General features: G+C 37.8%; 2 protein-coding genes across 2 annotated transcripts; both read right to left on the bottom strand.

Moving 5' to 3' along the window:
• Positions 1–3,781: 3,781 nt before the first annotated feature.
• On the bottom strand, positions 3,782–8,736 carry LOC139146227 (uncharacterized). The gene is made up of 8 exons (XM_070717635.1): positions 8,477–8,736; positions 8,130–8,281; positions 6,908–6,999; positions 5,486–6,577; positions 4,978–5,159; positions 4,474–4,744; positions 4,075–4,155; positions 3,782–3,796 (listed from the first exon to the last, which is right to left on the bottom strand). The coding sequence occupies exons 1-8, from the start codon at positions 8,506–8,508 to the stop codon at positions 3,782–3,784; spliced, it is 1,917 nt and encodes a 638-aa protein (XP_070573736.1). The 5' UTR covers positions 8,509–8,736.
• A 92-nt stretch (positions 8,737–8,828) lies between these two features.
• Positions 8,829–23,194, bottom strand: LOC139146226 (uncharacterized). Its single transcript, XM_070717634.1, has 16 exons — positions 22,995–23,194; positions 22,475–22,649; positions 22,068–22,225; positions 21,618–21,743; positions 21,314–21,494; positions 20,553–20,768; positions 18,527–18,681; positions 17,987–18,165; positions 17,289–17,418; positions 16,615–16,810; positions 16,157–16,332; positions 15,784–15,973; positions 15,343–15,498; positions 13,361–13,583; positions 13,166–13,245; positions 8,829–9,022 (listed from the first exon to the last, which is right to left on the bottom strand). The coding sequence occupies exons 1-16, from the start codon at positions 23,190–23,192 to the stop codon at positions 8,829–8,831; spliced, it is 2,733 nt and encodes a 910-aa protein (XP_070573735.1). The 5' UTR covers positions 23,193–23,194.
• Positions 23,195–25,572: the final 2,378 nt, after the last annotated feature.

Here is a 25,572-nt window from a genome sequence, read left to right as displayed (position 1 = left end):
TCCTTTCATAAGGTCACGATCTTCTCTATACCTGGTTGAATGAGGGCGTAGTGCACCTGGACTGGTCAAAACTATTCATCAGCAACTCGTCTCTTACCTATGAGCTGTCTGTCGGTTCGACACTTGGAGGTGGTAATATCCTGAAGTGGTACGAAACTCGTATCCCGTCTTTCCAATTTAACGAAGTGGATTTGTCGATCAGATACTACGTCACCATCGTCGCCGTGAACGAGGCTGGGCTCTTTGAAATCTACAACACAGATTTTTTTCCTAAGCATGCCTAAAAAATTTAACTGCTTTTACGTGTATATCGCAACAACAAAATAAAACTTATATGCTGTTTTTATTTCTGAAATTTGTGAGATAAAAAATGTCCAAATCAAAATGAAAGAATAAGATTTTGTAATTGAGCACTCTGATACTTGTCTCTTTCATATATACAACGCCAGTGAATACGAATAAACAGCTGTATTTTCTTCTCGGTAAAATATCTAAGTATGATAATAAAACAGTTCAGTACCTCCGTATATGTCAAATATTTATCTTTCACAAGTAATATTTTTTTCCTTGTTTATAAATGCCGATTATTACCGAATCAGAAACACCTTTTTTCTCGGTGAAACGTTTTTCTTGTGCATATAATTATTCAACTACTGTCGTCGATTTCTGAGAAAACGGTAAAGTTATATTTTATTGCATTTTTCGCTCTCCTGAATATCAAGCTATGTTGTTTGTATTCACAAGGAAATATATATTGACTATTTGAACATCAATGTGATTTCACAGTGATTGATTTGTCCAGTCCAACTTTTCCCTACAAAGAAACTGGCCTGGTTGGGATGATAACACATCCACTAGTTTTACTGTCCTACATGTTTATCTACAAATGTTAAATCAGTCTAATGTTTTGGCACCTTTCTCGAAACGCATACGTGATTGAATAAAATGGCTGTTCTCACGATTTATAATGAACCCCGGGCCTATACCGGTCATGTGTCCATATTACACCTCCTGTTGCCTATAAATAAGTTCTAAATTACAAAAAAGCAATTACACCACTACAAAGTTTCGTTTGAGACGCCAAAGCAAGTTCCTTCTCAGTGGGTTCTGAAGTAGAGAGTCTTGATAACGTAAACTGCTCCATACATCGGCAATTAAAGTATGTTAAAAGTTGTGGTTTAACGTTTTGTCTTATGGCCTAATTGACTATTTTTGTATAGCATATTCATGTTGTGCAGTGTCTTGTGTCTCAGACATCTATATGTAACTGATACAGCTTCGTCTCTTCACGATTAAATTCTAACACAAAGTAGCCGACACACAACACAGTACATAACATGAATACGTTGAATATGAATACGGAGCCGCGTTCCCTTATTTTACTTTTACCAAGCCTAAGTGCAGTGGTACCGCTAGCCATTGCGAAGCGCAAGAAAACTTGAAGCTTGCGCTTTTTGCGTCATTTTCTACTAGCATTGCAGAGTGAAAGAAATCACAATGCTACTTGTGAAAGGGTGAATAAAAAGAGTGAAGTTCGGATTTCTCACTGCACTCATTGCTCTCAGTTTCATTGGCGCTACACTGGATTGTCATAACTTTTGCTGAGATGCGGTATGCCTCGTGGCTTGATGCAAATGAATTTGCTGGGCAACGGAAAGTCCGCTTTTCATTAGTTAATAACCCCACAATGGCTTCAAATTTATTCAGAAAATGTCAGCTAAAAGGTATTGGGTTATCAATTTAACTTAAGGGCCAAACTGTGATTTTCAGGTGTCACTAGTTTGATAACTGCAGGAGTGCTACTGTAAACTTATGAATATTAATAGACGTGGCCAGTTGTCTCTCTTGGCCTCGATAGCGACATCTGGTCGAGTGTAGATCTGTGTAGGGATAAGCTGTCATGAGTTGTCTTCATCAATTATTATTAGACCCCTCGGACACAGGTATTCAATGCTATGGGAGTTGGATCACTATGGTCGTAATTTTAAACACTTAAAAGAAACCTAACAGTGTGTTAAAATGTGTATAAAAATTTCACCATGTGCGTGTACAGAGGATCTTTTCTATCAATTACTAGTGAATATGCACGACAGCAAAGCACGATTTCACCAATGATGGCGTAAACGGACTCTAAGATCTTAAGTCTAATAAACACACAGCTCATACATTCTTCTTAATTTTTGATAACGGTATTTATGCTTTACATTAGGCTGTTAAATGAATACCAACTCAAAAGCTCACCCTAAAGAAGTAACAGATGGCATCGGGCTACATGGTCTCATTTGCGGAACTAAACTTTGTGAGAAAATGTCAATCTGACTGTACATGAGATGATACACGTCCGGTAAATGTAAACTTGACTATCAAACCACAAGTTTAGATCTTAAAATGGTCTACGATCAAACTTGACAAGCATCTGGAACCAGCTTAATGCGTCCACAAACGGAAATCTGGTCCGACTCGGATTCAATTAAGTCGGTTCTAGACCTCCCTTTCTGTTCGGATTAAATTGGTCAGAAGCTGGGCTGACGCCGATCAAGTGTTCAGACTGCTTTTATAACTCGGACGTAAAAGTTACGTCGGTGTAGTGGCAGCCTAACTTTGTCTGTGGGAAAGGGTTTTTGTGTCACTCTTCTTCCTCTTCAAGTTCATGTTTAGGCATAGGGAACAATTGTCATATTTGTCCAGGGGGGGGGGGTAGGTGTGTCTTGGTCTCAGCACAGTTTCTTGTAGCTACCGTTTATTTTATAAGTTCGAGAATAATATGTATTGCCAAAATATAGATTTATACTCTCAGCCTCAAGTGACTGGTCAGTTTCACGGTAAAGTTGTATCATTGATAGGCTCAGAAAGTATGACTCTCTCTCTCTCTCTCTCTCTTTCTCTCTCTCTCTCTCTCTCTCTCTCTCTCTCTCTCTCTCTCTCTCTCTCTCTCTGGCATGGCGGTCATTGTGATTGTATAACTGATTTCGAACGGGACTTAATCTGAAAAACAGTTTAAGTCTTCAATTTCGAGACGCGAACTACATTTTTACATGTCACCCAATAAACTTGCAATCACTTCAACCAAAGCACTGAGTGATGAACAACACATAATGCTCTCTTGTTTAATATGAAGATTAACAAACAAAGTACACACCTCTATAATCTTTCTTCAGCGAAAAACACTGAGTATTGGCAAAATCGCAAACCTACATGTTTCCACCGAAATCATGCATGAATTTTGCAAGTATGATATAAACTCTGATAAATGGTCGGACTTGACATATTTAGCAATAAGCACTCATTATTTTTGAAATAGGAGAGGTCACCGATATAATGATGTCCACCATTGTCTCAATTATAATGTTTAGGTAATTGCAATATTGCCTCTAGTATAATAATATCTTTATGATGAATTATCTGTTTAACAAACAAAAAAGCCTTACATTATATATCACATTCATAGTAACCTGAAACTAGAAACTAGATTTTCATGTTTATGTAATATATCACAATCAATTAATCAATCAATGAAGTAAAATTAAGCCAGAAACACAAGTTCCGGTGCTGATATCTGAATATATTTAATACAACGATTCCGGCGTCGTTTATACACTGTTACTTGTTCCGAAAGGACGGAGTATTTGCATCGGGGTCGAAGGTTCGATGTGTAGCAAGATCATTTTAAGACTTCGGCGTCCTTATCTCCGGGACGGAAATGTTGAGTCAGTTCATCCATCTTACTTATGCACCCATGCCATCCCCTGAAATAAGATCAAAACTGGCCTTTTAGTCATTGTTAAGATCCTCTCTCCTGAAAAATACAAAGACATATATTGAGACTATATTGATTCTAGGCTACTGTTAAAAGCTCTTGCTACTTGAATAATACTCCGGGAAAAAAGACGGTACATTTTTTCAAAGAAACCTTGAGCAATAAACCACTCCAAGAAAAAGGGTTTACCACGAGATTTGCATCAGTTCATAAAACACATTGAGTATATTCATAATATGGAATGAACCTGTTAGAACCAAGTGATTTAGGGAATAGTTTGTTAGCGTTATCAAATATATTACATTTATAGTACACACCGGAGCATTGGGCCTGCTCACAAATCCGAATCTTTGTGCAATGATGGCCACAGAACCACTATGCTTATTGTGGCTTTTTTCCTGAGAGAAAAATGCAAAAACGATGACTGTTAAAGTTGATGTACGTGTGTGTTTGGACATGAAATTGATTTCAAACGACAAACGTTAAAAATCAATGAACACTGATACATCCAAAACAATCAAACAACGAACTGGACAAATTAAAATGTATTTGTTTCATGTGAAACTACTAAATTTTAAATATTTCTGAAATTTTAAATATGTTATTTGAACATATTCTGTAGTTTTACAGGCTTACAGCTAGTATAAATTGAACTATAAACTGCTCTCGTCCTGTACGATCGAGAAGTCAAGCAAGAAAATGAGGAAGTAACGTACTTTCTTTTTTATTTCCGCACATGTCGCTACTGGCATTTCAGTAAGTTCAATTTCTTGAATATCATCCTCATCAACATTCTCATCGGTAGCCATGGCTGCTGTGTTTCTAAAGCCCTCTTCCGTTATATTGTCATTCACATCACTTTGTCCAGGTTTTACGTCAAAATCGGCGCCAACGTTGCCAGTGTCGCATTTATTGTCTCCCTTTTCTACTTCTGAACCGTCACATTGTGGTTTTCGGTGCTCATATTGTACAACGGACGGCATAGGTCTGCAATTCAAATTCAAAATAGTATTCATAATCGTAAGTACTCACAAGCAGAAAACATGCTTCATGCATGTAAAAGTCAAGACTTTGTTGTTTTGTAGCATGTTTCCCAGTTACGTAGATTTTACCGCATCACTCTATCAACAAGAAAACTGTGTGAATGTTCTCAAAAGGAAATCGTATTTGAAAAAAGCGCTCAATGAGCACAACTCTAGTAAAGCTTGTGATGAACTTACTCTACAGCCGTCATCTTTTTCCTCTTCCGGAGAAATCGGCGAATGGCCACTGCACCAACTGCTATAATCAACACTCCTACCCCACAGATGGAAGCGATAAATGCGGTATATGAGGTTGAATCAGACGCTTGTTCACTGCAGGGCCAGTCGGTGTGTTCACAGTGGCAGGAATGGGCATCGACCTAATAACAACGAAAACACAGAAACAAGAATTACAGTCTACGTCTCAATTATGTACGGAAACGGCAATCTAGTATTGCTCCCATAACATTGATCAAATATACATTCCTTGATTTTTCATTTAAAGAAAAGCACCTCAGTTTCGTACTAAGGATACAAACGGTTGTCATCAAACTTTTCCCCGACTAAAAATTACGAGTACTTTGTCTTTTACTAACCGTGACAGTAAAATCAAAGTCTGAAGCACATTAGAAGCCTATAGGGAGAAACTATTATTGAACACAAAACAAAGATCGAGTAGAAACTAAAGTTAAACTTGGTGTTTTACCATATCGATGCATGTGAAGTTGTATGGACACGGATTTGGTTGACATTTGTTCGTTTTAGTTTGACAAAACTCTCCAATGAATCCAGGTGGACATCTGCATGAGTAACCGTCAAAACCATTGGTGCGTTCTTTACTCAAGCAGTCAGGATCGGACTGAGGCCCTCTACATGATCCTCCGTTCAAACAGGGATTGGCGAGGACGTGCACGCTGATCGTAGCTACTTCGGAATGGGCACCCTCCTGATCGACAGCATTGATTTTGAAAGAGTCCTCCCCGATGTATTCAACCGGTGGCATGTAGCGTACGGCGGCGAAAACCCAGGCGAGTCTGTCTCGACGATGTGGAGTTACAAGTCCACAAGGATATACCACGAAAGGCGTCTCAGGTGTATCTATCGTCAGGTGATTTTCAGTGACATTTGCGAGATCAGAACAGTCTGCATCTATGAAGCGGATTTGCCTATGTTGGGTTTTGTGTTCGAGTTGTCCGTGTCTTGGCGGGTCAAAGAGCAATGTTAATGCATCGCCTGTGTCTGGGTCGAAAGCCCCGACAACTGCTTCGAGTCCTCGGTAGCTGTGATCGTCCGTGCTTCTTTGCTCTATAGTAAGCATCATATCATAGTCGCCGCTGTTAAGTACATTTTTGTGATCTACAGAAATGACAAGGTCTGGGTTATCGTTCTGGCCTCGAACATCTACACGTAAAACCTTGGTCGTTGACAGCGCCTCGAAGTCGTCGTATCTCTCTTCAACCGCAGTCACTGTGATGTCATGGGGTCCGTAACAGTCAAGACATGGTGTGTACCTGAAATCACCTTCCTTTGAAACTTTCGCTTCCTCATCCGTGTCTAAAGCATTGGGTGCGACAGTAAATGTGACATTATCTCCGTCGTCATCGGTATAGGTGAGGCGATATTTGAGGGTACCGCCGTCTTCCCACATCCATAAGTTGCTAGCAGACGTAATCCTTGGGGGAGAATTTGCAAAAGGTCCTACTCTAGCCAGTGTAAATTGATTTGGACCAGAAAACATGACTTTCTCCAAACTTCTTCGATATCGCTGTGTAAAAGTGTCAACTTTCGTTGAACACACCTGCAAGAAGCAGTGATAAAAGTCACACAACTTAGTCAAGTTTTTGGTGGTAACAACATTTTTTGATATTTGTTTTACTAAAGTTAATGCTTAAGTAAACAAATTTTCCCTGTCTAGTACAACTAAAACAAACAAACAAACAAACAAACAAAATAACCCGAGGTACATAAACGATGATAATTGATTTTAACTCTCAAGTCAGACATTTCGAGCTTTGTCGTTGTTGCCTGTATACCACAGTGGAAATAAACGAATTGCTCGTCCTAGGTATATAGAATTTGCAATCTGAACTTTTAAACTGGTAAATAGATTTTGAACTTTGATTTATACCTTGACGCTCAATATACCGTCATTCCGATCATAGTTGTACTCTCCAAAAGTATCTTTGCACGTGTGGCTTGCATCTTTCCATTGTTGGGTATCTAATAATATAAATTAAGAAAAGAGTGTATCTTGTTTTGCTGAATTTGGCTACAGAATACCAAAAATGTTACTTTTTCGAGTATGATAATTGATGAGCCGTCATTTTTTATGGTCCGGGGGAGGGAAGAATTGGAGAGAGGTTCCCAAAATTTTAAAGCTACAGAGATGGGATTTCTCAAACTTCTCAGGGTTGAAAGGCCTGGATTACGCAAATAGATTTCCCAATGCAATTCTGTCGGATAAAACGTTGGTTTTGAAATAACCATTTGTGCAATCAACCAGTATCTTATCGATTTATAAGGATTTTCTCAAATTTTACACAAAATCGATTGACTTCAAGTCTGTGTCTGGGGAGAAACGGCACTTATACAAAGTCACAAGATACTGTCACATTTGCTCGAGTTAAACTATGTGCATCGTTTTCTAAGTCAAATCACATCAAAATTGTGTCAAAAATATAGTAGTCCATTATGTTGAAGAGGGGATGTTAATGGCCTACTGTGCAGCGTTTTCAGTTTGGTAAAACTCGCGGTTGTTTTTAGGAGCCGTCGATAATAAAAGCTGACGCACGACAAACGTAATTCTTTCGTTTAGAGGGGGGGGGGGGGGGGGTAAAAGCTAATTTCGTTTTGTGTGCGTCAAAATCGCATAAGAATTTTCTATTGTTTTGCGTCTATGAAGCGAGAACTCAATTTACCTTCGCATTCACCGAGAACAGAATGACTACAAAATACGGAGAGAGAAAATACAATGAAAAGACATGAAGGTGAAATAAAAACTTGTGCGAAATACATGTGCCCTTCCGGTATTTTTTCACGGGCGTGCGGATCGGAGAGGTGCGTGTGTGTTTGTCAGAAACGGCATCATAATACGAAATTGATTTTGAGGGGGGAGGGAGGAGGTTCAAGTAAAACGAAGGAATTACGTTTCTTGTGCGTCAGTTTTTATTATCGACGGCCCCTTAACTTACTCAAGTTAATGCAGTAACTTTCAATGATGCAACCATCATCGGTACAAACAAACATGAAATTTATCGTGGAATGTCTGATAGGAATGAAGTTAATGTTAATTACTTTCATGTTTTCCAAACAGAAGGTATAATTACATTTGCATGACAACAGAATCTTACCAGTTTGCCAGTAAAGCAGGTGTGGTTCCCCTTGGATGTCATCATCGTCAAATAAGGATACATTTAACCCCATGGTAACATCCATCGGTTCTTTCAAAGGTACGCTACCAACTGTCGTTATGTAGAATGTTGGACCAATAATGTCTTCGATCCTAGAAATATGACCATAGAATATATTTAACCACGGTTGATAGCAAGATGATACATCACCGCTCATAACGCATTCTATAATACACATTTTCAACATACATGCGAAAAGTAGAAATAATCTGCGCATTATAATTTTTATAATAATAATAATAATAATAATAATAATAATCTTTATTTCAACTCGTTTTAGATCTTACCTCTTTCTCAAAAACCTATCGGTTTTATCCATTGTCTTTTCAGGGTTAACAATAAATGGTTTGAAGTCAACCGAAGCATCCGAAGTATATTCGGCATTAATGTCTTCAGCAGTCAACACTCCTGCGGTCAAAGTTATTGTATCCTCCCCTGTTGCATATGTAAATATAATATGTCAGTTGCATGGCAACTTTTATAGGTGACTGTCGTAGAAAGACACGGTAGCATTCTAAGGACCATGTGAGCAGATTTCGGGGCCTTGGTAATCGGCACAGAATCTTCAATTCCTCATTTGTGCTGCCACGGACATACTCCCTTGCCGGTTGATGTATACTTATATACAATTAAACTGTATCAGTTACAACCAGTCCCTCGTGAAAATGAGGAGTAAAGGCTACTTGGGAATAAAGAAAAGAGGTCTGCAATACCTGGTTGGGTCTCTGACAAAACGTTGATAGAAACGTTGCAGTGAGGCCCTGCTTCATGGCTGACTAATTTCATTTCAATTCTTGAATCATTGCCTGGTTTCCCGATGAGATCACTAGTTCCTATCGATAAATTAATTATTTGGTAAATAATACTTTCAATGTGATATTGCCATATTAAACGCCATGAAGTACCGTTACTCATTTTTGTCACCGATGCAAATACTCTAAACTAAGCTTGAAAGTTCTGTTTGTCAAGAATAACTTAAAGGGGTAGATTTTTATCAGTTTTATCTCGGAGCACACTGATTTACTCTGCACGACTTTCAAAGGAGAACAAAGAACTGGAAGAAAAAAAGAGACACATTTCAATGTCAACAATCACTAATGCCAAAACCAGGAGTTGAGGTCTGTACTTTTAACCGAACACGGTTATATAACTTCACCTTCAAATTACACTAAAGCATTTCACACAGTGTTATAGAAAAGACAAAATGTTGATGGTACACTAGTACGTTTGTCTCACGAATAATAGAAATAATGTGTAACATCAGTTGTGTCATAGCGCTGATTTCAATCGTCTTACGAGTAGGATACCAGAGATCGACCAGAGTAGTGGCTTGTGGATGACAAATGGCAATCTTTATTTCTTCAGTAAAGATGCTTACAGAAGAGCCGCTGGTGATAAAAGGCTACTCTATCAACTTAACACCTAACTATATAACTCCTTAACTTAATTATACATGGAAATGCGATTCAACCCATTACAATAATTCAAGGTAAAACTTAATTGAACAAACAACCATAAAAACAATCAGCGGGTAATGAATTACAAATCTTAATCAGTGAAACTGTTTCATAAGCTACTCTTCCGGAGAACTCTCGTAAATTAATTAGACACTGGCGAAAACAACATATATTATTAGAAACGTCTACCCTTAAACTTTCAACTTGTTCATACAAACATCCGTTTATGCTGACATCATCCTGAGCAAACATCTGCTCAACTTCTTTGTGATAGTTCCGACAATTAAGAGTATGCGTGAATTAGATGACACTTATATGCTAGATTACCATCAACTTTGTGTTGTTTGTCACAGTACCCAATTAACACATAACTGTTAGATTTTATGAAGTCAAGTTACGTAAAATTCACAGGGTAGGTTCACTTAAACTGTTACACACTGAACTCTGTACTATACTGAAAGTTTGAACTTCGTACCATACTGAAAGTTTTCTGAGAAACAAATTTCCTTCGTAACACTCCCTTCCTCTAAGGCAATTCGTCCTCGTATTGCAAAAAGAATTATCCACTAAAATTTAATTATTCTATCAAGATTTAACAGTAACAACAACGACAACAATAACTAATAATAATAATAATAATAATAATAATAATAATAATAATAATAATAATAATAATAATAATAATATTTCAATATCTTCTTCTATCCCATCACAATAAAACTTACATATCAATAATAACAGTAAATCTAATTAAACTCTATAAATCTCACTTACATATAACTAAAATAAATTGCACTTACATTATTCCATCACCGACAAGCTTGTCAAAAATAACACAAAAAAATCTGTATACTAAATAAAACAATCAAATTACTTATAGGGCGCCTAAATAAACTAATACTTATTTATGTTACTTCGCAATTCTTCAAACACCTTTTATTGACTCCAAACTTTTTCAAGAAAACGGGAATTTTAAGGAGGGGTACCGAATTGATCGACGGCCTCCTCTACAAATTCTGGATTTGGAGATTCTTTCGACTCCTCAATTTCAGTGAAAGGAATCTCTTCACCGACAAAGTGAACACGTTTCCTTTTTGTCGCCTGAGCATGCATATCTTGCGATAAAGGTACATTATCGTTGGGCATGCCTTCGAGTACCAAAACAGATGTCAATTCTTTCGATTCTGAGATTTCCTTAATATCAGGACTTAGAGAATCTTTGCTATATTGCAATTGCATCGTTTGATACCGTGTTGGGATATTACGATATTCGTGTTCCTCTTCAATCATTTTGCTTAGTTTCCTTTTGTTGCAGGCACAGCAGCACACAAAAAGGGAAATTCAAAGCGCTTACATAATTTCAATAATTCGTACAAAAGAAATAAAAGTAGAACAACAACTACCATAGTGAGAAAAGAGTCTGTACTGAAACTTGGAGAAATACTTTGACTAAAAACTTCAGTAGAATTCTGAGGCGTGTCTGTTGTTGTAAGCTGCCAAAATAGCTTGATTTGGACTCAATTGACCCTGAACAGCATTTACAGCCTTAGAAACTACAATTGTGCATCGCAGATTTTTCATCTTAAGAATTATATAAATTTGAATTAATAAAGATAATATGGTGATTATGCCTATGGGTATGATTAGTTGAGTAGAAAAGGAAGGAGACAAAATATCGTCCCAGTCATAAAAGTCGGCAGCTTCATCTATGGGGGAAATAAAAACTCGCACATGATTACGTAATACTTCGGCCTTATTCTTCATATCTTTCAATTCTTTTTCTAACCCATGCAAATGTCCGATTATTTCTTTCATTCCTCCACTGATCTCCTCTGGCTCTTTGGGAATGTTCGTCACCACTTCTGCGGTCTTTGCGTGTACGTACGCAGCAGCAAAGTCCCCCGGTGTCTTCCCTGCTACGAAGGCCTTTATCTCGGGCCGTAACCCGTTGATAAAGAAAGACAAAAGTTCTCTGTCCGTCTTTTGAGCTTTCTCAGCCTTTTCCTTCAATGATGTAGCATACTGTTCAACAGTCTGATTGGGCAGTTGCTTGAGTTGATATAGTTTCTGATCGTACAACCATAAGGGACCACACTTACCGAAGCGATCCATAAAGGCAATCTCTAATGCTGCGTAGTCGTTCTTTACAGCATCAGTCAGGCCCTGGTACCATCGATCTGCTTCACCAGCCAAATACAGACCAGCCCCTTTTGTTTTCTTCTCAGCTGGCCAACCTCGGAAGTCGGCGAAGGCGTTGTACCGTTGCCACCATCGCCTCACATTCTCGTCTTCCCGGCCTTTGAATATACCAGGAGCCAAACCATCCGACGTATCTCCGCAGGCTTGCTGTATCTTAACAAGTTGGGCGTCGACTGCTCTCTGCCACTCTTCGCCTGCGAGATCTGCTTGTCCTTCTGCCATTTTTCTGTAAGATCTTCCACTTCTCGTTGTCATAAATCAACCACAAACTTGCTTGGTCTACCCGTTTGTTCTCCACCACTTGTTATAGCGCTGATTTCAATCGTCTTACGAGTAGGATACCAGAGATCGACCAGAGTAGTGGCTTGTGGATGACAAATGGCAATCTTTATTTCTTCAGTAAAGATGCTTACAGAAGAGCCGCTGGTGATAAAAGGCTACTCTATCAACTTAACACCTAACTATATAACTCCTTAACTTAATTATACATGGAAATGCGATTCAACCCATTACAATAATTCAAGGTAAAACTTAATTGAACAAACAACCATAAAAACAATCAGCGGGTAATGAATTACAAATCTTAATCAGTGAAACTGTTTCATAAGCTACTCTTCCGGAGAACTCTCGTAAATTAATTAGACACTGGCGAAAACAACATATATTATTAGAAACGTCTACCCTTAAACTTTCAACTTGTTCATACAAACATCCGTTTATGCTGACATCATCCTGAGCAAACATCTGCTCAACTTCTTTGTGATAGTTCCGACAATTAAGAGTATGCGTGAATTAGATGACACTTATATGCTAGATTACCATCAACTTTGTGTTGTTTGTCACAGTACCCAATTAACACATAACTGTTCATGAAGTCAAGTTACGTAAAATTCACAGAGTAGGTTCACTTAAACTGTTACACACTGAACTCTGTACTATACTGAAAGTTTGAACTTCGTACCATACTGAAAGTTTTCTGAGGAACAAATTTCATGTGTAACATCAGTTGTTCATAATGATCTCATCGTTGACCAACTTGACTGAATGTCTGTCGTTCAACTCGGTATTTTGTTAAGTTATTAATGTCAGAAAATTATTCGGTTTTAAATTTTATTGTTCGTGAAAACAATACATCATGCTATCAGGTTCAGAGAATCATCTATACTCAGGATATCCATTGCATTGTAGGACTGATGCACTCGTGTTGTTTCCTAAATAGAAGATTTTGGTATAGAATTTTTCTGTTCACGACTTTGACACAATAGGGACAGGTTAATACATTACTCTAAAAGTGCTGCATAATTTAGACGTATTTCTTACTTGTAATCGTCGTCTTCGACATGGCCATCTTCTTACAAAAGTGACCTTTATTACAAACTGTAATCTTTGACACCAAGGTTCTGAAAAGACAATGAATGTTGGATGGTTCAATTTAAACTCCCAATTCACAGATGCATATGCAAACTTCCATAATACTCTTGACATGTCTGATGTATACATTCAAACGATACCTACCTTCCCGGCTCCATAAGAAAACGACTCTTATACACAGTATCGTCAGGCGACTTATCCTTCTCTGAACCATCAGACAAAGTTCTGATATCTGAAATATTTGCAATCTTTTCACCGCCGATATGAATTGCCCCATTCATGATTTCCACGGTGCCTGATTCGTTGAGGCCAACTTGAAACATCGGGAACACGTCGTCGGTATCTTCAGTACTACCGATCGAAAAATCTTAGAAGAAGAAAGCATGATAAACAAGTAGAAGTGTGTGAAGGCTTCCATTATCTTCAAAATTTCATAAATGCCAGATTGATCTACACATCAGATAACTGTTTTATGAAGACAAATGCAAAGGCATGTATGTATGTATGTATGTATGTATGTATGTATGTATGTATGTATGTATGTATGTATGTATGTATGTATGTATGTATGTATGTATGTATGTATGTATGTATGTATGTATGTATGTATGTATGTATGTATGTATGTATGTATGTATGTATGTATGTATGTATGTATGTATGTATGTATATATGTATGTATGTATGTATGTATGTATGTATGTATGTATGTATGTATGCATGCATGCATGCATGCATGCATGCATGCATGCATGCATGCATGCATGTATGTATGTATGTATGTATGTATGTATGTATCTATGTATGTATGTATCTATGTATGTATGTATCTATGTATGTATGTATCTATGTATGTATGTATGTATGTATGTATGTATGTATGTATGTATGTATGTATGTATGTATGTATGTATGTATGTATGTATGTATGTATGTATGTATGTATGTATGTATGTATGTATGTATGTATGTATGTATGTATGTATGTATGTATGTATGTATGTATGTATGTATGTATGTATGTATGTATGTATGTATGTATGTATGTATGTATGTATGTATGTATGTATGTCAACTTGGTCACCTTTCTACTATATAGTACCGCAAGACAGATTATTCAACTGTACTATCATCAGTTTCCCACTCAAGAAAGCAACATTCCACTCTCGCCAGTTGATGGGGTATTCATATCTGAGCTTATTCATGAGACCTACGAGAGCCATTAGTTGTATTTATTTTTGAGAGACTTGACCATCTCTATTGCAAACTTGGGAATCGGGGTTACATGACAAAAAGGCTTGTTTCTTCATTAAAACAAATTTTTGGCAGGTGTCATGGTCTTGTAGATGAGTATGAAAGTCTCTTAGACGAATGATCGCTGATTTTATTACTGCTTGCATTAATTAGTGATATTAGTCTGTAGATTGTGACCAATTCGGTGTATGACGGATGTCACATGAGGGGCAGGATACGCTTGCACTGTAAACCATAGCACAACACCTGGCATCACTTCTGAATTTTTTCCGCTGGGGCGAATAAATCTTTCTTGTGCGACTTTGAGTGTGTTATGTGTACCGATACCTTGTTCATTGTTTGTACAGTCATGATGTGCAGTGCTGTTTTCTGTGCTTTCTATTCCTGTACAGTGCTATGTTTACCGTACACAAGCTATGACCATGTAATGTAACTTTTGACCGATAATGTTTGGATCACAGATGCTTGCTATACATTAGTTGCTATATAAAGAACGCTTCATTGCCACTAAGGTGGTTCACGCAACCGAACACGCGGTGCCACTAGTCATGTTAATGCAATATCTAAATCATTGCGATTGTGTGAAATCAGGCTGTTAAATATCTGATCCGAAATAGCTTGGACCCAAATATAGTACTATTATTTGGTTTTACAGATATATTCTTTACATTTGTAAATTCGGAAGGTATATTTCTAACTCAATGACTCCATCCAGCTTTTAACTTTATAAATCGGATGTATCTGTTTTCAAACATGTAGAACCAGTAGTACATTTTATTGGCTACCCCTCTCTCAGGAAAATTTACTAAAAAAATTCTACTTTTCGACAATAGACTTATACACATAGTGAAATTGTGTATCAAAATACTTACAGTAGGCTCCAATAGAGTCGTCTTCAACCTCGTCCCAGGTCAGACCTGTCGCAGATTGGTCGCCGCAAAGGCCGGACACCGAAAGTTTGCTATCGCCACAACGTACAGTGATGCTGCTATTTGAAACATCAGGTGGTGTAAGAATCGGGGTAACACCTGGTGAAAATTGAATCGCAGATTAGCAGAGACATCAATCAATTGATGCAATGTGTGTTATTATAGTATTATTACACATTTTGGATTGTATTTCTCTTTTCGTATCACATTACTGTGTTTACCGAAAGGCATTTCAATGACTCAGATTAGCTGAAGGATATACGAAGTCACAAGTAGGCAACGGTAAGCAGAGGTCCATTAAATTTATGCATAATGCCAACTCTCGTGACACTATTATGCTAGAAGAGTTGTCAAGTGAATCCCCGGGAAAAGAAAAAAACTTACCAGAGGTAATTACAACTGTACTCAAGCCAGCATTGTTGATGGCATGAACAGTTACAAAGTAAGTTTTCCTATCTTCAAGCACTCCCTCAAGCTTTTCATTGAAAGCAAAGTTGTCAAGTCCGACCGAGACAAAATCTTGTATGTCTGTGCCGTTAGGTGTAGTACCGATAGCCCATTTGAATTCATATACCTGTAAGACAAACAACAGTTATAGAAGAATTTTCAAATAAATCATCGTGCTCATTACTTGTCGGGTTAACAAAAGACGTAACAATATTTTCGAGCCGGAATAATATTACTATTTGTGTAGTAATATATATTGTGATTAGACTAACTTACTGTCCTTAGCAAAATAATTGATAGATATTTTTACCTGACTTCCAATGTCATATGCACTCCATCGTACTGCAATGGTTGAGTTACTGCCTTGGAAGGTCACGGGTTCATCTTCTGACCAAGTTTTATCCACGTGATAGAGATAGTCAAAGATCGGTGGGGTATCATCAACGTATACGCCATCAGAGGACGCCACCACATATCGCCCAGAACCTGTGATACCGAAAGTGTCCATCTATTATATGCTATTCGTATGAATTTGACTTAAAATTGAAGAAAACAAAAACATCGCACGTCTGTTGTTCTTTAACTACACATGTGGGTTAAAAAACACTTTTCAGGCGTATTAGGTGGCACAATTTCCAGGTTAAAACAAATTTCATGTACAGTTTGTTACAAATGTTCAGAGAAATCGTGACTGGGTTACTCACTCAACCACCCATGGACAAATGTAAAGCTCGTAATTAATTCAGAAGTCTAACATTACTACATTACCCGTGACAGCTTTAACGGTTATGTAATATACAGCAGGCACAACCTGAAGCTGACCATCCTCTTCAACGGTTCTGTTGGTACTTAACTCAATGTTGTCTATTCTGACAAAGTGTCGTTTTGCTACAGTGGTTGAGCAATGTTCATCACAAATACCACTGACGCAAGGACTACTGCAGGGTACACACGGGTGGTTGACCTGCGAGAAGACGGAGAACTTTTCAGCGAGCTCCAAACAGTAATAAAGTATCGAGAACACATTTCAATCTCTTCAATCTATGTAAAGGAAAATTTACAAATTTGTTTTTAACTACGCTGAGCAACTGTTATTGATCATTGGCAGAATTGCCCGTCTTACTTAGTCATTAAGGTACTTTTGTATTAAAATATAAATAGGCAAAGACAATTCACATACTCTTATGCGAGAAACACTTGCTATATAATTTGTGACAGGTCTATGCTGGTGGCAATAGAAATTAAAATGACATTGAGCCAGACATTTATTGTACAGGGATTATCTCGGGAGACAAGACAGCTGGCTACAAAAGATGTAGGTATGCATAATGACATGGTAATGACCCTGTTACCAACAATCTATGTATGTGGCCCGTCAGACTCTGCCGGCCATGTTGGGTATATTTGCTTTCTTGTGGGACTTTGAATATATAAGTACGAACCTCAAAGAATGGCACAACATCATCCATTAATTTTTCTGATCCAATGCCGGCATAGAAGGCTATGATTGGGTTGTCACCACTACGGAAAGGCTCACCAAATCTGCATAGGGCGTCTGATGACGGTGGAAATCTGAATGCGGGAATCAACATCGAGAGAAGTTTTTGAATACAAGTATGTTGCTGTATTCTGCTATTGTTAAGATTGCAGATAGCCCCGCTGTCCCAAGATGAAAGAGTACATATCAAAATGTTCAGCTGCATCAATATAGATTAATTCTTAATAAGATATTTAATAAATCACCGTATTTAGCCAACTCTATATTGAGGCAGGCATCTCCGTGCTGAAATATTATTACGTTTAACTTGGAACCAGTAAACTTTCTTCTGCATTGTATATAGTCTACAAATATACGTCGTTTTGTGCTATACACCGTGTGACGAACATATTAGCCTAAGTGAAGGACTTAAACTGTCCAGAAATTTCCAGAACCTTAAACTCTTACCAGACATTGAATAAGGGAGATTATGACTGGAGATAGATGGATACTTTGCCGAATACAGTGTCCGTTTAATCATGGACACTACGAAATGTGAACCTCGAGGATTAATTCACTGCTTTCAGAATTGCACTCTGTACGGATTCCTATAAATATAATAATTGAACTGCCAGAATGTTCTAGTGCATTGCATATGCCCACCTGATGTTTCTGAATGAAGCTGTCGTAGACGGTGGATTAAACACGTCATCAAAACTTGCCACATTTCCATTTGAATTCCTCACAAAAATGGTAAACTGTGTGTTCTCACTGAAGGGTACCAGTCCAGACATATACACTACGGACCGACCATCAATGTATAGCTCGAACGAAAGTTCATTCTGTTACCGAAAGAAAACTTTTAGATAATCTCACAATGCAGACTCGATATTGACATTACATACGCATGTTAGTCTTAGTATTCTATGCATATTCACATTTAAGATAAAATGCAAGATGCTCGCAGCCTTGCTGTTGAACATTTATTCATCAATAATCCGAGTTCATGGAAATTTTTATTTGGTAACAGGGCAACAACAGTGTACTTCAATAGCGTGAATAATAAAGTGCGAAGTGTGAGCTCAATAGTTTAGTGTATCTGTACACGTGCGTGTATTAAGGTGCGTGTATTGGGTTACATAAATGTATCTATGTATATGTAGTATTAGTCATTAAATTGACACTTTGATAATGCACATTTACCTTAATGGGAGTGACTTCCATCATGTAGGAATGCCAGGCCTCTGACGGGTCGAAATCCAATTGCTCGATAAAAAAATTTTCGGGTTCAGTTGATTCGTTCTGGTGTCTGAACCACACTGCGATGAAATGTTTGATTTCCCCGTCAACTTCAATTGCTGTTATTGAGAATCATGATTCATTTGTGAAAAAATATAGACTTTCTCCATAAAAATGAACATCATGTAAACATGTACAAAGTGAGGAGGTTTAAATCACAAACCGCTAAGAACACAGTCAAATCACTCTGAGGAACGCACAAAAAAGCAGACTGAGCGCGCAACCAATCCATAGAAGATATTATATCACCTTTGCATCTTTACAATGGCTTTGCAGAAGACATTCAGTTGGTTTCGTCTTAAAGTTTCAAGCAAAAATACGCACATTGATTTTTTGTAATGTTGTGAAAGTTGTCTCGGTATCTTGGTACCTGAGGCAGCAACAAGGGACTGGTCAGTTTCTTCAGCCGGGGGGGGGGGGGGGGCGGTGGATTCATTGGGGGGTCACCCTGTTTTTGACTTCGGTGATAGGGGGGGTCACCATGTTTTTGAAATGCCACATAGGGGGGGTCAGTGTGTTTTTGAATTTTGACACAGGCTCATCATTGCCTAAAATGCTAGTGTCAGCCACAAATTTCATCATTCAGTTGTATTTTTCGGCGCGCCCTTCGGGCGCGTAACTTTAATAATCAGTCATATTTTTCAGCACGCCCAACTTTAACATATCAAGCATACATATATCAGAGATATCTGTATGGTCAATATTTTTCAGCGTGCTCTTCAAGCTCATTACTTTTATATATCAGACATTTTTCAGCACGCCCTTCAGGTGCATGACTTTAATATACAAGGCATATACATCAGAGATATCAGGATGTTTCATATTTTTCGGCGCGCCCTTTGGGCGCCATACTTTAATAAATCAGAGATATATGCCAGAGATATCTTGATGTTTGCTGAGTGAAAGTGTACCATTATGAAATCTGCAGTTCATATGAAAAGCATGACAAATTCCTGATACTTTTCTGTTCTCTCTATGAGAATTCAGTATGAGAAAGCAACATGCACTATTATTTCACAATATATATTTGATACAGTGACTTATTTTAGAGATAGAAAAATGACAAGATATCTTTCCTTCTCATTGATGAAATTATTTTCCTTTGTGTCTCAGGTTTTCTGTAGAAAGATGCTTTTTTATGAACAAAATAACAGTTAAAAAGGCAGTTTTTGTCATTATTAGCTGTGCTTTTATGGTTTCAAAGGTCCTCTCAGACACTGTACACATCAGATTTGGCTACAAAAGCTCTCTATGGCTCCTCAGGAGATTTAATTGGATGGTTGGCAAGTCTTAACACCCATAAAAGTTTTTGATTCACTGCTTTTTCCTCTTTGATATTAATGATTGACATCCATTTCTGTACAACAGTTCAGGACATCTGGTTAAAGAGCATAGAAAGTGTGAAATACATTCACAGCTCATTCAAAATACAGCTCATTCAAAATGTACTGTATTCAAACTTTAAGATTGACACTTTGAAATTCCTATCCTACAACTGACATGTCAACAATTTCATTAAAACATAGAATGACTATTTAAAATATATGTAAAACGTAATATATATATATATATATATATATATATATATATATATATATATATATATATATATATATATATATATATAAAATTTATGTCCACCTTTTGTTTTACCTATGTCGCGCGGGGGAGGGTCACCCTGTTTTTGAAATTTGGAATAGGGGGGTCACCCTGTTTTCAAAATTTGGAATAGGGAGGGTCAGCCACTTTTTGACGTCAGCAAAAAAAAATCCACCGCCCCCCCCCCCCCAGGCCGAAGAAACTGACCAGTCCCTAAGGTATCTTAGTGTACGCGTTTAAGACATATCATGGTTCACGGTTGTTTCCATTTTGATAACTTGTCAGAGTAACTAAACAGTACTTTGAGTCAGATTTGAATTCACGTTCTCACCTGGATGAAGTTGAAATCCCATAGATTGGTGTGACACTAATTTCAAGCTGGCGTCGCCCTGGAATGTATCATCGGGAGGAACTTCATTTTCTATTTCCCATGGTACAGTGGTCGTTGGTGGCGCTTCCGATGTCGTCATCCTGGTTGTTTCGGGAGGGGCGGTACTGGTACGTAAACGGTCAAAATATTCTGTACAGTTGCACAGGCATGTACCACCTTCAGAGATACAAGACAATTATGACCAGCATTAGAAGTCACTTAACTTGACGTAAATCCTAGTCATGTATTTGACATTGGAAGACTTAGTACTTCAGTATGTTACCGTGACCTAACGATGATTTGCAATAATTATTCATTAAACAGTACTAGTGTATTGAATGATATTTTTATCCATAGCCCTGTAATTGTATTTCTAAAGAGCTGAGTGTTGATGTGTGTGTGCTTGTAGTATATTAGCTGCCTACAATAGTTTTTATGACAAAATTGCAACATCCCTAGCTTTTCTGATATAGTAATGTGATCCAGTGATTTTGTCCTGTGTCGCACTATGCTAAACGATGATCTGGATCCCTTTCCAGGGGACTGCTTTGAATTTAGCAGGACACATTAACGGTCGTTGGGCGTGCAATATGCTAAACAATTGTATCTACCCGTTTCTTGCCATGCAATACATAAAAAAAGAATAAGGGTGAGTGTATCTGAGTAACTATGTTTATGTTTTTGTGTTTGATCTAATTAAAGTACGATATCAGTACAGTTACCTCCATCCAGGGTGGTGTTTCTGTTGCAACAGAGCGCACAATCGTCATATTCACGATCGCCGTCGAACCATTCCTTTCTAAAAAGTGGCGCGTTATAGTCACCAACAATGCCTGTTGGGCCATCCCAGAACACCACACTAGTGATGGCCGACAAATTACTGGACGCTGCGATTATATCGATCTTAAGGATTGTGAAAAGGAAATAAATTATCGAATTATACCTTAATGATAATTTGACCTTTCTACCTACAGAAACATCATTCAAAATTATAATATAAAAAAAATGTAAGACAAAATTGTTTACCGAATATTTCCCTCCTCCAGTTACATCGGGGTTTGTCTGGTAAATTGCGCCAGAGTACATCCTGTCCTTCGTAATGTCACGTGTGATAGTAATTGACAAGTCATCGTTTTGATTACCGGTGACAACCTGTAAGGTGACAGGAACTCCAGTGACCGACACGCAAAATCACCGTTGTCAACCAATGAAAGTTTGCCCTTTTTTAATGCTTCTGTATCAACACCAGAACTTATTTGTCATACATAATTTGACAGGTTCAAGATTGGCATTCCTGTTTTCACTTGTTGCTATTTGGTGTATCTGTATTAAATTGTTTCTTTGTATCCGAATACATCGCCAGGATGTTTTGTCGCTGTAGCTTCCATCGACTGAAAGGACAGTTTCTGCAAAGCGAGTGTAGAAACTCAGCAAACTATGAAAATTCACTATATGATGAAACGGACGACTTCATACCTGACTAGGTCTGAATATAACGGTATCTTCTTGACTTATGCCCCAGACCCCGTGACTGTTGACAGTGTGCCATCCATTATCTGCAGTAAATTTATCACTCGAGAAATCTCTACTAGGACACGATCTTCCCTCAGATGTTGGTAAATGCAAGAAGACACCTGCGTTAAGACAAAACCCACCTTGATATCAACTGAGCACTTTGCCATATTGCGAACAACTCAGTGTTACGGATTCTGCTGGATATTCGACTTTTTACATTAAGTGGCACATAATGGAACGTGAGTTGCGGTCAAAGCTAGACGTTGTATGAAAACGAAAGAATAGAAATATGCAAATCCAAAACAAGTTTCTGACGATATTTTCCTTGCAATTCATCAAAATTTCTAAAAGTTACATAATGTGCTAACCTTCGAGAACATTCGTCACACTTTGGTAGTCGACATCGACTTTGAAATCCCTACCATCTTTAATCAACCCCGCTACAGGTTCTTTCAGATCGACGAATACTGGTCTTGAAACTAATGTAGTGGATGAACCAGCTTTGTTTGTAGCACGCAGATGCACGAAGTACGGTTGGTTTACCTGTAAAGTGATAAAATAAATTTTTGGGAACCCAGGGCTACAGATATTTATTTTGGTCATTCAAGTCTACGTTGTGCACAAGTTCAAGATTAATCATGTATACAAAATGTCAGATGGCGCAAATGTTCTGTCTTTTCTCGATATTTGTAACGATACACCCTTTATTAATCTCTTGCTCCGGAATACTCAACGTACTAAAGAAAGAAAAGTCTTTAGATTTGTAGTGGCAGAAGACTAGTGATATAATAGTACAATAAGTCATCATGTCGCATGCTATTTTTACTTAAACAGATCGGAGTGTGACGTGATTACTTAATGATTAAACTTTATATGTCATTTTTTTACCCTCAGTGTTAGATCTAAAAACATGTACTCCGTGTCATTAGCAAAAACGTCGACGAAATTTTGAAGAAGCAGTGGTTGGACGTTTCCGGCACAGGTCATTCCGTCGTAGAGGGCCACTGCAAAGGAATCAATGTCACTTTCATCATCGTAGAAGTCTCTCCACGTCACTGTTAGAATATCTTCACGATCAGTATACATTACCGCCTATGACAGAGAATTGCATAGAAAATAGTTATTAGTAAGTGGTTATTTTTAAGTCAGAATATACAATATGGTAAGAGAATAAACATATCGCAATCAAATGAGAATATTAAACAAGTAAACAATTTAGGAGATTAACAAACCTTAATACATTCAGCTTTAACAGCCAAACTTGACTATTATAATTGTAATTCACTTCTTCATTGACTCTCGGATACCATAATGGGCCTGTTTCAACAAGCTCAAAATAATGCAGCGAGAATAATCATACACATCAAGAAATTTGCGCCGATCACCTCAGTTCTCACCCATCTCCATTGGTTATCAGTACGTCTCAGGATTGACTACAACATTTCGTTATTAAGAAACATGTAACATCTACAACCTACAAAACTATAACCTATGGTGGCCATGCATTTTCACACGCTGAATCTAAACTGTGGAACTCATACAATTCGATATCACAGAATCCCCAAACTTTGAACTTTCAAACGAAAACTGAAAACGCACATGTTCTCCAGGGCATACAGTCTGGTTTAGCCGTTGAGCGTAACAGAGCAGGACACTTTTTTTTATTTTGACGCTATGTAAACCTTGCTGAGTGATCAATTGATTGATTGATTGATTGATTGATAAAACAATTTACCTCATCTCCAAATGCTCCTATTTGTACGCTGCCTTCGATAGGCGGGGTCAAATCAACAGTGAAATCTTTTACAGACATGGAACACTGGCCGGATTCATCAGTAGCCATGACAACGACGGAGTATGTGTCTTTGTGATTTAGGTGTAAATCTGTCACCTCAGCCATGGTGTCCTTACCAACGTTAGTCCACGGATACACATCAAACTGTGATTCATATGACGCCCCCGTGCGACTTGCATCAAAATTTTGCTGCATCAGATAAAGGGGGTTGTCACATTCATGAAAAAAGAAATCATTAAAGCTTGTATTGTATGCACATACAAATACATTTCACTAAAAACCATCTTACTAGGGAGATGAATTAGAGAGCATATACCACAATAACACTCTCTCCTCTCACATAAGGAAGCTTTGACGAGTACCATAATAATATGATTATAGGATTGCATGACGAAGCAACCCTTGAGGAAAACCAAGTATCAAAAGTAAGTGCGTGTAAGCAATACAAAGTGCAATACAAAGTGTTCATAAATTTCTGTGATAAAATGTTTCAAAATGTTCCACGCATTTTAGTGAGGTGGAAAGGTCACTGTTAACCTGTGAGTATCGAAGATAAGAGTAACTCTAACTGTATTGTGCCGTCTGATTCTGATTGTCCGATGATACATACTAGTATCATACGTACTAAATGTAGCGACAGTGTATCTACTAACTTTTCTGTCGATTTCAAATTAGAGTCAAGAAACAAGGTCACACGATTGAAATTGTATAGTCTCAATTATAACGCAAGCTTGGAATAGTATAATCCATTGGCAAGAGTGCCCTTCACTTATATGTATGGCCCCCAAAAATAACAGGTTTGTTTCTGGTCATTGACATTTGGCAAAAATGATGCGGCGACGCGATTTTTTTTCATTTTTTTCTATTTTTGGTGGAATTTGATATGTTTCACTTTTTTCCATAGGGGCAAATGAAAAAACAGGAAAAAAAAGAGTTGACGCGCACACTTTGAAATGATGCGCGCGATGACCAGAAACAAATCAATATTTTGGCCTATCAAAATCACTTTACTGACGATACGTCTTTTCAGCTGTTCACAAGTCTATGAAAATACACATCTACAGTATGTACAAAATATTTACCAGTGAGAAACACGTTATATTCTTCAGAAAGTCGCCATTTCGAGTGACACCCCAAGTGTAAAACAGCACTGGATCTCCAAACTCAAACTGACTCCACGTCAACGAAATGGTATCCGAAGAAGACACGTATCTGTTGAAATATATTGTTGTTATGGGGTTTTTATACTGGTATCACAATGACATAATAATGTTTCATTTTGCTAACTATCCGGTTTTAGGAAATCGAAGGCGAACCGGTAACTGTCCTGTACAGTTGCAATAACTAATTTACGGCTTGCTTTACTCAAAACAGAAAAAAATGCTTCCTTTGGGGGAATTCTCACCTAGTAATAAATTTCTCACCTTTGCATGGAAACTTCTCCTGGTGACAACACTTGACCACCATACCCAACCCGAATACCGTTCGTAGTAGTCTCGACCATTGCTGTGGATATGCTGTACGCTCTAATGGTAATGTAGTAGACTTGAGAGCGTGGAACAAGCGGAAGATCGCTGAAGGTGTGGGTTGTGTTACATCCGACATTTACGAAGGGATGAAGATCATCTCTGGTGTTTGCGTATCGGTTGTCCGTTCCTATGGCTACTTCAT

Source organism: Ptychodera flava, chromosome 12 (assembly GCF_041260155.1).
Source record: "Ptychodera flava strain L36383 chromosome 12, AS_Pfla_20210202, whole genome shotgun sequence".
In the NCBI taxonomy this organism is placed as follows: Eukaryota; Metazoa; Hemichordata; class Enteropneusta; family Ptychoderidae; genus Ptychodera; species Ptychodera flava.
Note: the sequence above shows the minus strand (reverse complement) of the source record. Positions and strands in the feature narration are given on the sequence as shown.

Bases quoted from the DNA above. Each gene is read 5' to 3' on its own strand.
- LOC139146227 (XM_070717635.1), bottom strand. From the start codon at position 8,508: ATGGATAAAACCGATAGGTTTTTGAGAAAGAG. The intron at 8,282-8,476 runs GTAAGATCTAAA...TCATATTTCTAG, and splicing joins GATAGGTTTTTGAGAAAGAG to GATCGAAGACATTATTGGTC. The intron at 7,000-8,129 runs GTAAGATTCTGT...TTATATTATTAG, and splicing joins CCTGCTTTACTGGCAAACTG to ATACCCAACAATGGAAAGAT.
- LOC139146226 (XM_070717634.1), bottom strand. From the start codon at position 23,192: ATGTATACTGATCGTGAAGATATTCTAACAGTGACGTGGAGAGACTTC. The intron at 16,333-16,614 runs GTAATGTAGTAA...TCGGTATCACAG, and splicing joins AACCGTTAAAGCTGTCACGG to GTTCTGGGCGATATGTGGTG. The intron at 9,023-13,165 runs GTAAGAAATACG...ATTTATCGATAG, and splicing joins GTCGAAGACGACGATTACAA to GAACTAGTGATCTCATCGGG.